At 33.7% G+C, this 13,503-nt stretch overlaps 1 protein-coding gene across 14 annotated transcripts in view; it reads left to right on the top strand.

Moving 5' to 3' along the window:
- Window positions 1-13,503, top strand: part of LCORL (ligand dependent nuclear receptor corepressor like) — a 158,010-nt gene that overhangs the window by 37,474 nt on the left and 107,033 nt on the right. For all 14 annotated transcript variants that reach the window (XM_045075962.1, XM_045075963.1, XM_045075944.1 and 11 more), the window contains exon 2: window positions 3,676-3,741. In XM_045075962.1, coding sequence (XP_044931897.1) covers window positions 3,676-3,741 — 66 coding nt within the window. The remainder of the gene's footprint in view (window positions 1-3,675; window positions 3,742-13,503) is intronic.

The raw sequence follows: 13,503 nt of genomic DNA, 5'->3' as shown, positions 1-13,503 counted from the left end.
AATCCCATTTGTAACTTTAATGCCCTCTTGCCATGTAACATAATTTATTCATGGATAGTGGGTATTGGAACATGAATGTATCTGGGAGGCCATTCATTCTGCCTACCACAAGATGGTTTCTAACTGATGGTGCCTTTAGCTGCCTTCTGGAAGCAAACAGTAAGCATCTTTGGAGGAGGGTACATCTATCTTAGGCCTTGGAATTTTTAATCTTTTGAAAGCAGAAGCCAGTAAGTACTGAATTAATAAGTGCACAAAGAAACAGGTAAGAGGAGCAAGAACGATGAGACAGCAGAACACACTCATGCACAATAAGTTATTGGGATGATCAGATGCTGATTTTTAAAATTGTCATGCTTCCCATATTTAAAACAGACCTAAATATTTGTAAGGAATGGGGAGCTATAAAAAAAGATGTTAAATATTTGAAAAAGAATATAATTGAACTTATATAAATAAAATTATTAAACTAACAAGTCAGCAGATAAGCTTCCTGAAATAAGAGGGTTTGGATTTATCCTCTGGTGAAGACAGCTCAGAAACCGGAGTGTATATTTAAAAGAAATTTGTTTCAGCATTGGAAAACAGGTAGCAGAAGACTGTGGTCCCAGAGAAAAACTAAATCAATGATGGAGGCTCTATGATCACTCCACCATTTTGCTTGGAGGTCATTTCCAGACTGTAGCACAGGCAAGATGATTCCAAAAAGAGCCCAGTGGTCTACAGACTTGAGAAGACAAAGATCAGCATTCAGAGTATTTTAAGTGGCTAGAATTTGTGGGGGCATAGTACCAGAAAAGCGGGAGTTATGTAGAAAAAGAGCTCAAGAAACCAACACATGTTACCCTTGAATATTTGGAAACCAGTTAATGCATATGTAGGACGGACATCCACAGAGCTGATAAATAACAATTTAAGGAAAGAATGATTACCAGTGAACCGTCTCTGAACAATTGCTAGAACTGACGTAGGGCTGGGAGTCATTCAGGTTCCCACCAACCAGAGTAAGAACAATAATGGAATATAAGAGTAACTCAGTGGAGATCCACAAAAGCTAAACATAGTAGTGGGAAGACTTTTGTGCTTTTATTCTAGAAACCTTTTTTAAAAAGTATTTTAATGTTTTGAATAAACAAAGTATGATACTTGTTAAGAGAAAAAAAAATCGAGCGCTCACAATGTAAAATTCATAATGTCTGGCATCCACATAAAATTACCAAAGATGCAAAAACAGGAAATGTATCTCAACATCAGGAGAAATTAATGGATAAGAAAACATAAATATGAAACAGAAGATTAAGGAATCAAAAGAAGCATTTTTTTAAAGATTTTATTTATTTATTTGACAGAGATCACAAGTAGGCAGAGAGGCAGGCAGAGACAGAGAGAGAGGAGGAAGCAAGCTCCCTGCTGAGCAGAAAGCCCAATGCGGGACTCTATCCCAGGACCCTGAGATCATGACCCAAGCCGAAGGCAAAATAACCCACTGAGCCACTCAGGCGCCCCAGAAGCCTTCTTTTTAAATTAAAAAAAAAAAAAATGAGGAACTTTGAATGAACTTTACTGAGAAAAAAAGAGAAAGCATAAATAACCAAAGTAAGGAATGAAAAGCAAAAGGGACATGACTGCTGATGTTGTTGATATTAGATAAATAAAAGCATACAGTGAAACATTTTATGCAAATAAATTGAGAAATGCAGTTGAAATGGATGGCTAACATGAGAAATAGAATATCTGAGTAGACCTATGACAGTTAAATAAATTTGATTGGTAATAAGCCTGTTCAGAAAGAGTTTATTTCCAGGTGGCATCCCTGGCATATTCTACCAGATAGTCAAGCAAGACATCCTACATTTTTTCATTTTTCCCAGGTGGCAAAAGAAAAGAACTTTACCATTCATCAGAACTTGATAAGTACAAAAGAAATTTACAGACCAGTTTCTTTGGTGGCCATAGATCAGTAGCACCAATACTATATACTGTGAATAAATCTTAACACGATATGTGTAAGACCTTGGTCTTATCTAGGGAAGAGCTGAGAAGCCCAGTAGAACAAAGTAAGTCCTTGTTTATCATCTTTTCAGACTTAAATGTAGGAAATGTGCAGCCTTTAACTTCAGTAAGCTTATATGTGGGGGGGCGGGGGGGGAAGGACGTGATATTTTGTCCAGTATAACACAGAATAACATCTTAAAATAGTTGTTTACAATATTTTTGGAGCACATTGATAAATAGAATATCTTAGTAATAGAGATTTGGGGCTCTTTGAGTCTAAATCGTTACCTAATATGAAAGTCTTATATAGCCTTCTTGAAAGCTCTGTCTGATGATGATTTATTCACTTTTCTGCCTGAAATTTCCATTCATAGGAGCTAGTACTGAATCATTTCACAAAGCTTTTATTAACTACATATTTTTATTAAGTACCATGATAACTACATTATTTTATTAAATCTAAGACATCATTAATTTTAAGTTGCATCATTTCTTCACATTCTAAATGAAAAAGTGTTGCTACTCTTTAATTATAGCACATCATTGATTTTTAAATGCATCTTGCTTTCAAAGATATTAAAATGTTTTTTAAAGCATTTTTGTATTTATGAAACATTTCTATAGAAGTATTTCCATTTTTCTATGATTTAGAAACACCACTGAAAAAAATCTGCTTTACCTTTCATTTTTCATACCTATCATTCTACCTTTTGTTTTTCTTCCCTAATTTAAGCACTCTTAAATGCATTACTTTTTTGGTTTCCTTTTTTGCCATGCTGGTCATTTTTCTTGAAATGCCTTTTATTTTATCAGTAAGCTGCTTAAAATTGAATAAGATACAGCCTTCACAGAAAATTATAAAATACTGAAGTCAGTATATCCAGAAGGTAGAATACTCTTGCAAATTCATGATACTTGTTAACTTGACAAGATTGTTGGTATTTTTTCCCAAATATAAGTATGTAGGTTTAAATTTTTTATATTATACTTTGCACAGCCAGGATTTTCTCCCCATTGATATTCATTTACTCATTCTTATAACTGAGGTTAAAAATGCTGCTTTCTGGGGTGCCTGGGTGGCTCAGTCCTTAAGCATCTGCCTTTGGCTCAGGTCATGATCCCAGGGTCTTGGTATCAAGTCCTGTAATGAAGCCCCGCATCGGGGCTCCCTGCTCAGCCGGAAGCCTGCTTCTCCCTCTCCCACTCTCCCTGATTGTGTTCCCTCTCTCTCTGTCAAATAAATAAATCTATAAATAAAAAATAAAATTTTTAAAAAAGATGCTACTTTCTTTCATGTTAATGTTTTTTGTTACAGGTATAAACTGGAATGTAATAGATGTCTTTTTTCATTCTCCTTTACAAAACTATTACTAAAAAAAATCTGCCTGTAGTATTTCAACTTGGAATACTTCTAAATAACAAAGATTTTTACTTGTTTTAGTAGAGAATGTTTACGTTTGAATATTTTAAATTCTTCACAATCATGTAGTTTCTGATAGTCATTGTGTGATTGTTTATTGTTTTGTGTGTTGCCTAGTTCAGCTTAATTCACCTAAAGGAAAAATGACACCTCATAGTTAAATTTGTAATTTTCTAATTCATTTGGGTTTATGGTTTTTGATTATTGTAAAATTTAACTTTTCCAGTAGGTTATATACTTTTCTCTCTTTTACAACACAGGTTTTGAGAGTATTTTAGAAGGGCTTTATGGACCACGGCTACGAAGAGACCTCAGTTTATTTGAAGGTAATGCTTTTTAAGTTTTATTTTAAAATTGTGACTTTTTGTCCCATTTAACAAATGAAAAGTAGTTGTTCTGTGCTAACTTTACATTAAACATAAATTTGTGGTCTTGTTTAATTAGTATTTTTAAATAAATAAATAAGTGATCCAAATATTGTTTTTGTTATTACATAACATTATCATAATCTTTTGAAAAATTCATTATACTGATCAAAATGGAAAGTGAAGCTTGGTTTTGGCTTAGTGATGAAATTTAATTTTTATTATAACGTACCCTTGCTTATTCTTAAAGAGGATTTAAAAGCGTTCAATTAAGTAAATATTTTCTCTTGCTCATGAGACAGGCAGCCTGGAAATCAGATTGCTCCTCTGAGAAATCCCACTGTGTATGTTCAGAGTTTTATATTTACGTATAATACTGTTTGTTATTAGCCACTTCTTTCAAATGCTGTAGCATAAAGCCTAGTGGAAGATTTTGATTTGTGATATAATTGCTGCGATACCATAGTTTATAGTTGTTTTATTGCTTGCTTGGAAAGTAGAGCAGTAGGAGAACGCTTTTGTAGACCTTTGAGATTTTATAATACAGTTTATTCATAAAATGAGTAACACTAGTGTAGATTTTCTGCTTCGATTTTGATTGAATTATTTCTGCATCTTGTATATGATCTGTTTTATGTCCTAACTCTTTTGCCGTCTACTATGGTATCTCTCATTCTACTGAGACTCCAGACATCTTTAAAGGTCCTTCTCTCTCTGCTGTTTAAGCCTTTTGCGGTGAGGGAATGATGGTGGAGTAGTCAAAACTTTTCTGCCCATTCTTTATTAGTGTTGAGCTGGGTAATTAAATTAGGAATCATAGATCTGAAGGTATCTATGAAAGATCTTTTGTCTCAACCACCTGTCTTCTCCGAGATGAATTCATATCCATTTAAAACATGACTTTAAGAGTAGAGACTCCGAAATGTGCTTGTACTAATGTTCTATTATTCTTCCAGCTAAAATCATTTTTTATTTCTCTTAACTTCAGTCATTTCTCATCTTAATCATAATTCAACACTGGATTAAGTATTTTACCTGATTTTTTTAGCAATGCTAATACTAGTTTCACCTATTTTTCTGAGCTTACAAATGAACGAAGGAAAAATCTAAAAAACCAAGAATTTAACCAAAGCCTGACATTTCCTCAGCCTTCCTTTCTTAACCTGCTGTCCTCATTCATATCAGAAGTCAGCATTATACTTAATTGCCTTCTGACAACCCAAATTACATCTTGTGATTCAGTCTGTTGCTTCCCCCACTTTCACTTGTTTATCTATATAGTTCTATGTATACATATATATTTATGATCCTTCAGAAATTGTTTATTATACAAAGGGCAGAATGTTCTAAAGGAAATAAATGCTTTGTATTTTGATTTTAGACTAGTATTTCTTTAGTATACAAGTTGGACATGTTTATTTTAGGAAATTAAAAAAAAACAGATAAGACAGAAAGAAAAAATTACCCCTACTTCCATGGTCTATAGATAACTTTTAAACATTTTTATATGAATGTAAAATATGTTTTTATGTGTTTATTCTTTAATTATAGCACTATTTACTATATGCACAGTATGTATAATTTCTGTGATAATTATTCAGATAATAATTATGTATAATTTTTGTACCTATTGTGCTCACTGGATGTATAACGTCTAGGCCATCTTTTTTTTTTTTAAATATAATTTTTTATTTTTTATAAACATATATTTTTATCCCCAGGGGTACAGGTCTGTGAATCACCAGGTTTACACACTTCACAGCACTCACCAAAACACATACCCTCCCCAATGTCCATAATACCACCCCCTTCTCCCAAACCCCCTCCCCCCAACAACCCTCAGTTTGTTTTGTGAGATTAAGAGTCACTTATGGTTTGTCTCCCTCCCAATCTTTTGTAATGGCTGCACAATATTTCATTGTAGATTTATAATTAATTTACTTATTTAATACCCATTGCTGCTATCTCAGTTTATTTAAATTCAGATAGATCTTGTACTTTATGTTCATTTTAGTGCTTTTTTTGGTGGGCGTATTTAACAAAATTAGCTAAGCTTTGGAACTTACATATAGACACATATTTGTTGCTTTTTTTCTTCCTCCAGGTTTCTTAGGTAAATTCTTCTACTTTTCTTTCCCTTTTTTGAATTAAAAAAAATCTAATTAAATTGTAGCCTTGAGAATGATGATATTAATTATTGCAATACATCTGTTTCTGTTCAAGAATGAAGACAGCCATATATTTTGAGGGAAATTCAATTAGTACTATCAAAAATGTAGAGCCTCTTGAAAAGGCATGTAGAAACTATACATTATAGATATCTCCAACTTCTATCTTATCCTCTTATAAATAAGTGATAAATAAGTGTGGTTTCTTTGTTGTCATTGTTAAAAATGGTTTAATATTTAGATGCGGGGACTACAGGTATAGGGATTTCTCACCTTGCAAATCTGTATATAGGAATCAAATAGATCAGTGTATGTTTTTAGTTAAATCGTTGGAAATCCAAACCTTAGTTAACTCACTTTCCAAAACTGAGAAACCAAATATATTGGCTAGCAAAGGATTCTTATATATTATATATTACTTTAAATTATTTTTTGTTATACAATTAAATGCATAGTATTTTAACTTTATAATACATTGATTTAGATAGAATTGCATATCTGCTGCTGTTTCTGTGGAAAATATACTCTGAATTTCATACTACTACCCTAAATCAACTGTGGCACAGAGCATATTTTTAACTTTAAGACTTTTGTATTGTATATATGATGGTTTTAAGAGGTTTGTATTTAAATTTTTTTTTTTTAAGATATTTATTTATTTATTTATTTGACAGAGAGAGAGAGAGAGATCACAAGTAGGCAGAGAGGCAGGCGGAGAGAGAGAGGAGGAAGCAGGCTCCCTGCTGAGCAGAGAGCCCAATGTGGGGCTCGATACCAGGACTCTGGGATCATGATCTGAGCCGAACGCAGAGGCTTTAACCCACTGAGCCACCCATGCGCCCCTGTATTTTAATTCTTGAATTTTATTCGGAACCACCACCAGATTAAATGGTTTGAAGGAAACTTTTAAGTGGTGCTAATTTTTATTTTGTTGGAAACGAAACATAAACCTTAGTTTTCTATCTTCTTTGGTATGTTTTGTGACTTTTTCTCCTTCTGGGGAAAATATTTTGGCAAAGACAAGGGGGACTCTACAAAGAAGGTTTGAATGTCATAAACTTCAACTTTTATGTATGCCCAGAAAAGTTCCTTATATTCTGTGCTTCTCTTCCTTATCCATCTCTCCAAAACTTGTTTTTCCTGTGCCACAGAACTTTTAAGCAAAAATTCCCTCTTTTTTTCTGCTTTAGTCAGTCCTTTCTCATGTCTTATTTGTGAACTGGTTTCTTTCACCTGTGGGAACATCTAATTTACATGCCGTGATTATGGATATTTACAAAAATTTGTAGAGTGTGGTTGACCTGTGTAAACTGATGGAGCCAAAGGGAGATTATGTCAGAGGTCTACAAGCTATAGCATATTGGCCAAATCCAGCTTATTAATTATTTTTGAATGGCCTATGGGCTAAGAATAATTTTTACATTTTTAAATAGTTGAAAAAAATCAAAAGATTAATATTTCATGACATACGAGAATTATGTGACGTTCAAACATAATTGTTCAGTTAATAAGTTTATATTGAGAACACGTCTCATTTGTCGAAATGTCAGTGACTGCTTTTGTACTATAAAAGTAATGTTGAATGGTGTGGCAGGTGGTCTGGCCTACGAAATCTGAAATACTTACTATTTGGCTGTTAATAGAAAAGGTTTGCTAACCCTTGAGTGTACCACTGACTGAAATTTAATATATTTGACTTAATATCTTTTTCAACTGTAAACACTATAAGGATAGAGACAACAAAACTACCTTTTAATGAGATTTATTAGGTAAAACATTAAAAAATTTTATATGAGGGGCACCTGGGTGGTTCAGTGGGTTAAAGTCTCTGCCTTCGGCTCTGGTCATGATCTCAGGGTCCTGGGATCGAGCCCCGCATTGGGTTCTCTGCTCAGCGGGGAGCCTGTTTCCTCCTCTCTCTCTCTCTCTCTCTCTCTCTTTGCCTGCCTCTCTGTCTGCTTGTGATCTCTGTCTGTCAAATGAGTAAATAAAAATATTTTTTAAAAAATTAAAAAAATTTTATATGAGTATAGTTGTTTTCATTGGTTTCAGGGTTTGCAGCATAGCGATTCAGCTTCTCTACATGCTATGCTGTCCTCACCAAAAATAGAGCTGTCATCTGTCACCTTCAAGGCTATTACAGCGTCATTAACTATATCCCTATGCTGTGCCGTTATTCCTGTGACTTATTCATTCCATAACTGGAAGCCCTCCCCTTAGACAGTTTTGCCCATCCCTCCACCCACCCTCTATTCCCTCTGGCAACCATCAGTTTATTCTGTGTTTTTATAGGTCCAGTTCAGTTTTCAGTTTACTCATTTGAATTAGATTCCACATGAGTGAAATCATGTGGTATTTGTCTTCCTCATTCTCACTTATTTCAGTTATATAATATTATCTGGATCCATCCATGCTCTTGCAAATGTCACAGTCTCATCCTTTTTTAAGGCTATGTAATATTCCTGTGGGGGGGGTCTTGCATCTTCCTTCTGTATTCATCTATTGATGGACACTGGATTGCTTCCTATATCTTGGTTATTGTAAATAATGCAGCAAACATAGGGGTGCATATGTCTTTTTGAATTAGTGTTTTTGTTTTCTTTGGGTAAATACCCAGTGGTGCAATTATTGGATCATATGGTATTTCAAATTTAATTTTTTGAGGAACTGCCATACTGTTTTCCACACTCTACCAATTTGTCTTCTCACTAACGTCATACAAGGGTTTCTTTTTCTCCACATCCTCTCCAACTCTTGTTATTTCTTGCCCCCCCCTTTTTTTTCAAATTTTTATTTAAATGCTCGTTAGTTAACTTACAGTGTAATATTAGTTTCAGGTATAGAATTTTGTGACTTACCACTTGCATACAGCAACCAGTGCTCATCCTAAGTGCCCTCCTTAATACCCATCTCTTATTTGCCCTTTAGATTTTAGCCATTCTGACAGATATAAGGTGATATCTGATTGTGGTTTTGATTTACATTTCCCTGATGATGAGTAATGTTGCAAATCTTTTCATGTGCCTGTTGGCTATCTGTATATCTTCTTTGGAAAAATGTCTCTTTCAGTCCTCTGCTCATTTTTTAGTTTTTTGTTTTGTTTTGTTTTTTGTGTTTTTGTTTTTTTTGATATTGAGTTGAGTAAGTTCTTTATATATTTTGGATGTTAACCTCTTAACCTTTTATTGGACATATTATTTGCAAATATCTTTTCCCATTCAGTAGGTTGCCTTTCTGCTTTGTTAGTGGTTTCCTTTGCTCTCCAGAAGCCTTTTATTTTGATGTAGTCCCAATAGTTTATTTTTGCTTTTGTTTCTTTGTCCTAGGAAATATATCTAGAAAAATATTGCTACCACTAATGTCAGAGTAATTGCTGTCTCTGTTCTCTTTTAGGATTTTTATGGTTTCAGATCTCACATTTAGGTCTTTAAGCCATTTTGGGTTTTTTGTGTGTATAATCTGAGAAAGTGGTCCAGTTTCATCTTTTACGTGTAGCTGTCCAGTTTTCCCAGCATTTATAGAAAAGACTATGTTTCCCTATTGTGTTTTCTTGCCTCTTTTGTTAGATGAAATATTTTGAATGCTTATTTTGTGTCAGGAACTGTAATGAGCAGTGGGGAAAAAAATGAGTAAGTGGGATCTCTTCTAGGAATTCATTGCCTAGTATTAAGTCAGTAGTTTTCCAATATGGATTATTTATTTTAAAACCAGAGAATCTAATACTGCTCTATTTTATAGTTACATAAATTATATTAGCTCTTATCCTTATGCACACAAAAACTTATCTGAGTGTATTCATCATGTATTTATAATACCAAGCTTAGAGAAATAGACTAAATATCCAAAAATAGGATATTGATTAAATAAGTTATGATACATCTGTTTGATGGTCCATACTTATTTATTAAAAATGATTTAGAAGTATATTTGAGCATAGGAAATATTTGTGACAAGTATGTGTTTAATATCCTAATTTTTAAAGGAAATACCATTCTTTAAAGCAGTTTAAGTTTACAGGAAAAACCAAGTAGAAAGTACAAAGATTTCCGATATACCCTACCCCCTCCAAGGTTTCTCTGTATTAATATCTTTCATTAGTGTTGTACATTTGTTAGAATTATTGACCCAATATTGATATCTTGTATTACTTAAATACTCCATAGTTTACATTAGCCAAGTCTGTGTGTGTTGTAATGTGTATTTTGGCAAATTCATAGTCACGTATTTACATTACAGTATCCTACACAATAGTTTCATTGCCCTAAAAATTACCTGTAGTCCACCTTTTAAGTTATTTCCCCTGTCCCCAACCTATGTCAAACACTGCTCTTTTTACTGTCTCTCCTTTTTTCTTCTTCATGTCATATAGTTGAAATCATACAGTAATTCGTTTTTTGTTTTTTTAAGATTTTTTTTATTTATTTGACAGACAGAGATCACAAGTAGGCAGGGAGAGAGAGGAGGAAGCAGGCTCTTGAGCAGAGAGCGTGATGTGAGGCTTGATCCCAGGACCCGAGCCGAAGGCAGAGGCTTTAACCCAGTGAGCCGCCCAGGCACCCCCAGTATTTTGTTTTTTCAGACTCATTATTTCCCTGAATAATATCCATGTAAGGTGCTTCTATGTTTTTTCATGGCATCTTAGGTAATTTCTTTTTATTAACTGAGTAATACTACATTGGGTGCATGTAGCATAGATTGCTTATCCATTGATGTACTTGGAAGACATCTGGGTTGCTTCCAAGTTTTGGTAACTACTAATAAAGCTGCTATAAACATTTGTGTGCAAGGTTTTGTATAGACATAACTTTTCAACTCATTTGCCTAAATACCTAGGAGCACCCTTACTAGACAGTGTAGAAAGATTATGTTAAGCTTTGAAGAAACTGTAAGACTATCTTCAATGGCCGTACCATTTTGTGTTCTCACCAGCAATGAAACGAAATTCCTTTTGCTCTGCATTTACACCAGCATATGATGTTGTCCATGTTTCAGACTTAAACTGTTCTAGTAGGTGTGTAGTGGTAGCTCATCTTAATTTTCAGTTCTCTAATGGAATATAGTATTGAGCATCTTGTCATAACCTTATTTGCTATCTACATATCTTCTTGGGTGAGGCGTTCAGACCATTTTTGGTACTTGGTAATGATGACAGATAATAAAAATGATAGAATGAGGAAATACTTCTGCTTTTATTTTCTGAAACAGATTGTAGAGAAATCATCTGGGTTGGTGCTTTCTGTTTTGGAAAGTTGTTAATTTTTTATTTAAATTTTTTTAAGATTTTACTCATGTGTTAGATAGAGGGAGAGAGAGAGAGCACACAAGTAGGGGGAGGTAAAGGCAGAGGAAGAAGCAGGCTCACCACTGAGCAAGGAGCCCAATTCAGGACTCAATCCCAGAACCCTGGGAACAAGACCTTAGCTGAAGGCAGATGCTTAACCAGCTGAGCCACCCAGGAGTCCCTGATTTAATTTCTTGTAGATCTAGTCCTATTGAGATGATCTATTATTTCTTATTTGAGATTTGGTAGAGAATGTCTTTCAAGGAATTTGTCCATTTCATCTGGTGTTACCAAATTTGTGGGCAACTCATATGCATAATATTTTATTATCTTTTTATTATTCATAAAATCAACAGTGATGACCCCATCTTTAATTTCTGATATTTTCGCTTTTTTTACTTGGTTAGTCTGCATAAGGTTTATCAATTTTATTGATATTTTCAAAGAATCCGCTAATGCTGATTTTTAAAAAGGCATAGAATATAAACTAGAAGGATATATTGCAAAATGTTAATCATTATGTCTGGATAACGGGATTACAAATAGCTTTTTCTTTTCTCTTTTGTAGTTTTCAGTGCAGTTAAGAGGTAGTTTTATAATGAAAAATTATTTTTTAGTAACATTGCCCACTGTTCAGTATCTTTCCTCAAAATCAACATAGTTACAACCACTTTTTCATGACCTTCATGAGAAATCTAGTTCAGTATTTTCTTTTTTCACTTTTCATTGGGCTTTGTCTTTAGGAACTTTAAATTTATTTCTTATGGTGAAAGGGTACAAAAGAGAATAAAAAATGTTCAAAGGAAGTACAATTATCTGAAAGAAAATGAAAGTAACGCCTATTGAACTTGTTAGGTGTTCTGTGTATGTTCTTACTTAATTTTGACTATACTCTTAAGATGCAGTCATTATCCTCATTTTAAAAGATGAGGAAATGAAGCCCAGAGAAAGTAACTTGCAAAGGCCACATCTAGTATTTGGAAGATATCTCAGTACCAAGGCTCTCTAATTTCAAAGTCTGTTATCTTTCCAGGACAGATTAGGTAAAAAGATTGGAACCAGACTTTGACCACGAATATATATCCATGGTGAAAAGGTTGATCTTTTGTTAGTCATTTACTATTAGTTTTCTCTCTTTTTTTTAAGATTTTATTTATTCATTTGACAGAGAGCACAAGCAACAGGAGTGACTGGCAGAGGGAGAGGGAGAAGCAGGCTCCCACTGACCAGGGAACATGTAATGCAGGGCTCCATCTCAGGACCCTGAGATTGTGACCTGAGCTGAAGGCAGATGGTTAATTGACTGAGCCACCGAGGCACCCTACTATTAGATTTCATTATGACATTACCTTTTATTAATAAGACTATTCTGGAAGGTACATAATTTGACCCTTTTGAGCTTATACAACTTCATGTATTAAAATTGCAAAATGAGAGACAATTTATTTTATGGATATCTGATTTATTGTCGTATTTTGCTTGAGAAATAATCTGTTTTATTATAGCATTTACTTAACTTTTACGGCATGAAAAGATAACCTGGACAGAGAAATCTGGCCTTGAGTTGATTTTTTAAAATTTATTTTCCAATAAAAAAATAATATATCTCACCATCATTTATTTGGACTCAAAATCAAAAGTTCCATAGAAGTATTATTAAATATTGGTAAGTAAAGTTGTAGATTTTTTACCCACAAAATTTAAGAGCATTTATATAATTGTTGATTATTCAGGGCCATTTATTTAATCACACAGGCATTTATTTTAATTAATGTTTCTTTGAAGAACTTCTAAATAACTAAAATAAATGAGATAATCTCAGCATACCCAGTTTTATCTTACAACTGGTAATTGTTTTAATTATTCCAAACTTGTTGTTCTTCGATTCAACATATTTATCACTAAAGCTTCATGAAATTCTACAGTGGTTTTTCAAAAATACCTCTTCTCCAGGACTACCAGCTATTTTTAAAAAATTCTAATGCTGGATTCCCTTCATATCTTTTATTCATGAAGCCATAATAAAAAGGAGTAAGATTTCCTTGATCTATCAAATTGTTATGCTTAGCATATGAGTCAAGTTTTTGCACAATAATACTGCCTAACAAATAGCTCTAAAATCTATTGCATCCTTATGGACAGTCTGATTCACTGGGCTTCAGGGATCACTTCTGATGACTGCCGGTCCAAGTCTGAAAGAGTAATGGCTATGTGGGGCAAGTTCTTTTCCATATTGGGTGGTTGAAACTCAAGATAACTGGGGCAACTTGCCAT

The sequence above is a fragment of the Mustela putorius genome, unplaced genomic scaffold (assembly GCF_011764305.1).
Source record: "Mustela putorius furo isolate JIRA1106 unplaced genomic scaffold, ASM1176430v1.1 tig00000083_pilon_pilon_pilon, whole genome shotgun sequence".
In the NCBI taxonomy this organism is placed as follows: Eukaryota; Metazoa; Chordata; class Mammalia; order Carnivora; family Mustelidae; genus Mustela; species Mustela putorius.
The sequence above is the reverse complement of the archived record's forward strand: the minus strand, read 5'-3'. Positions and strand labels throughout refer to the sequence as shown.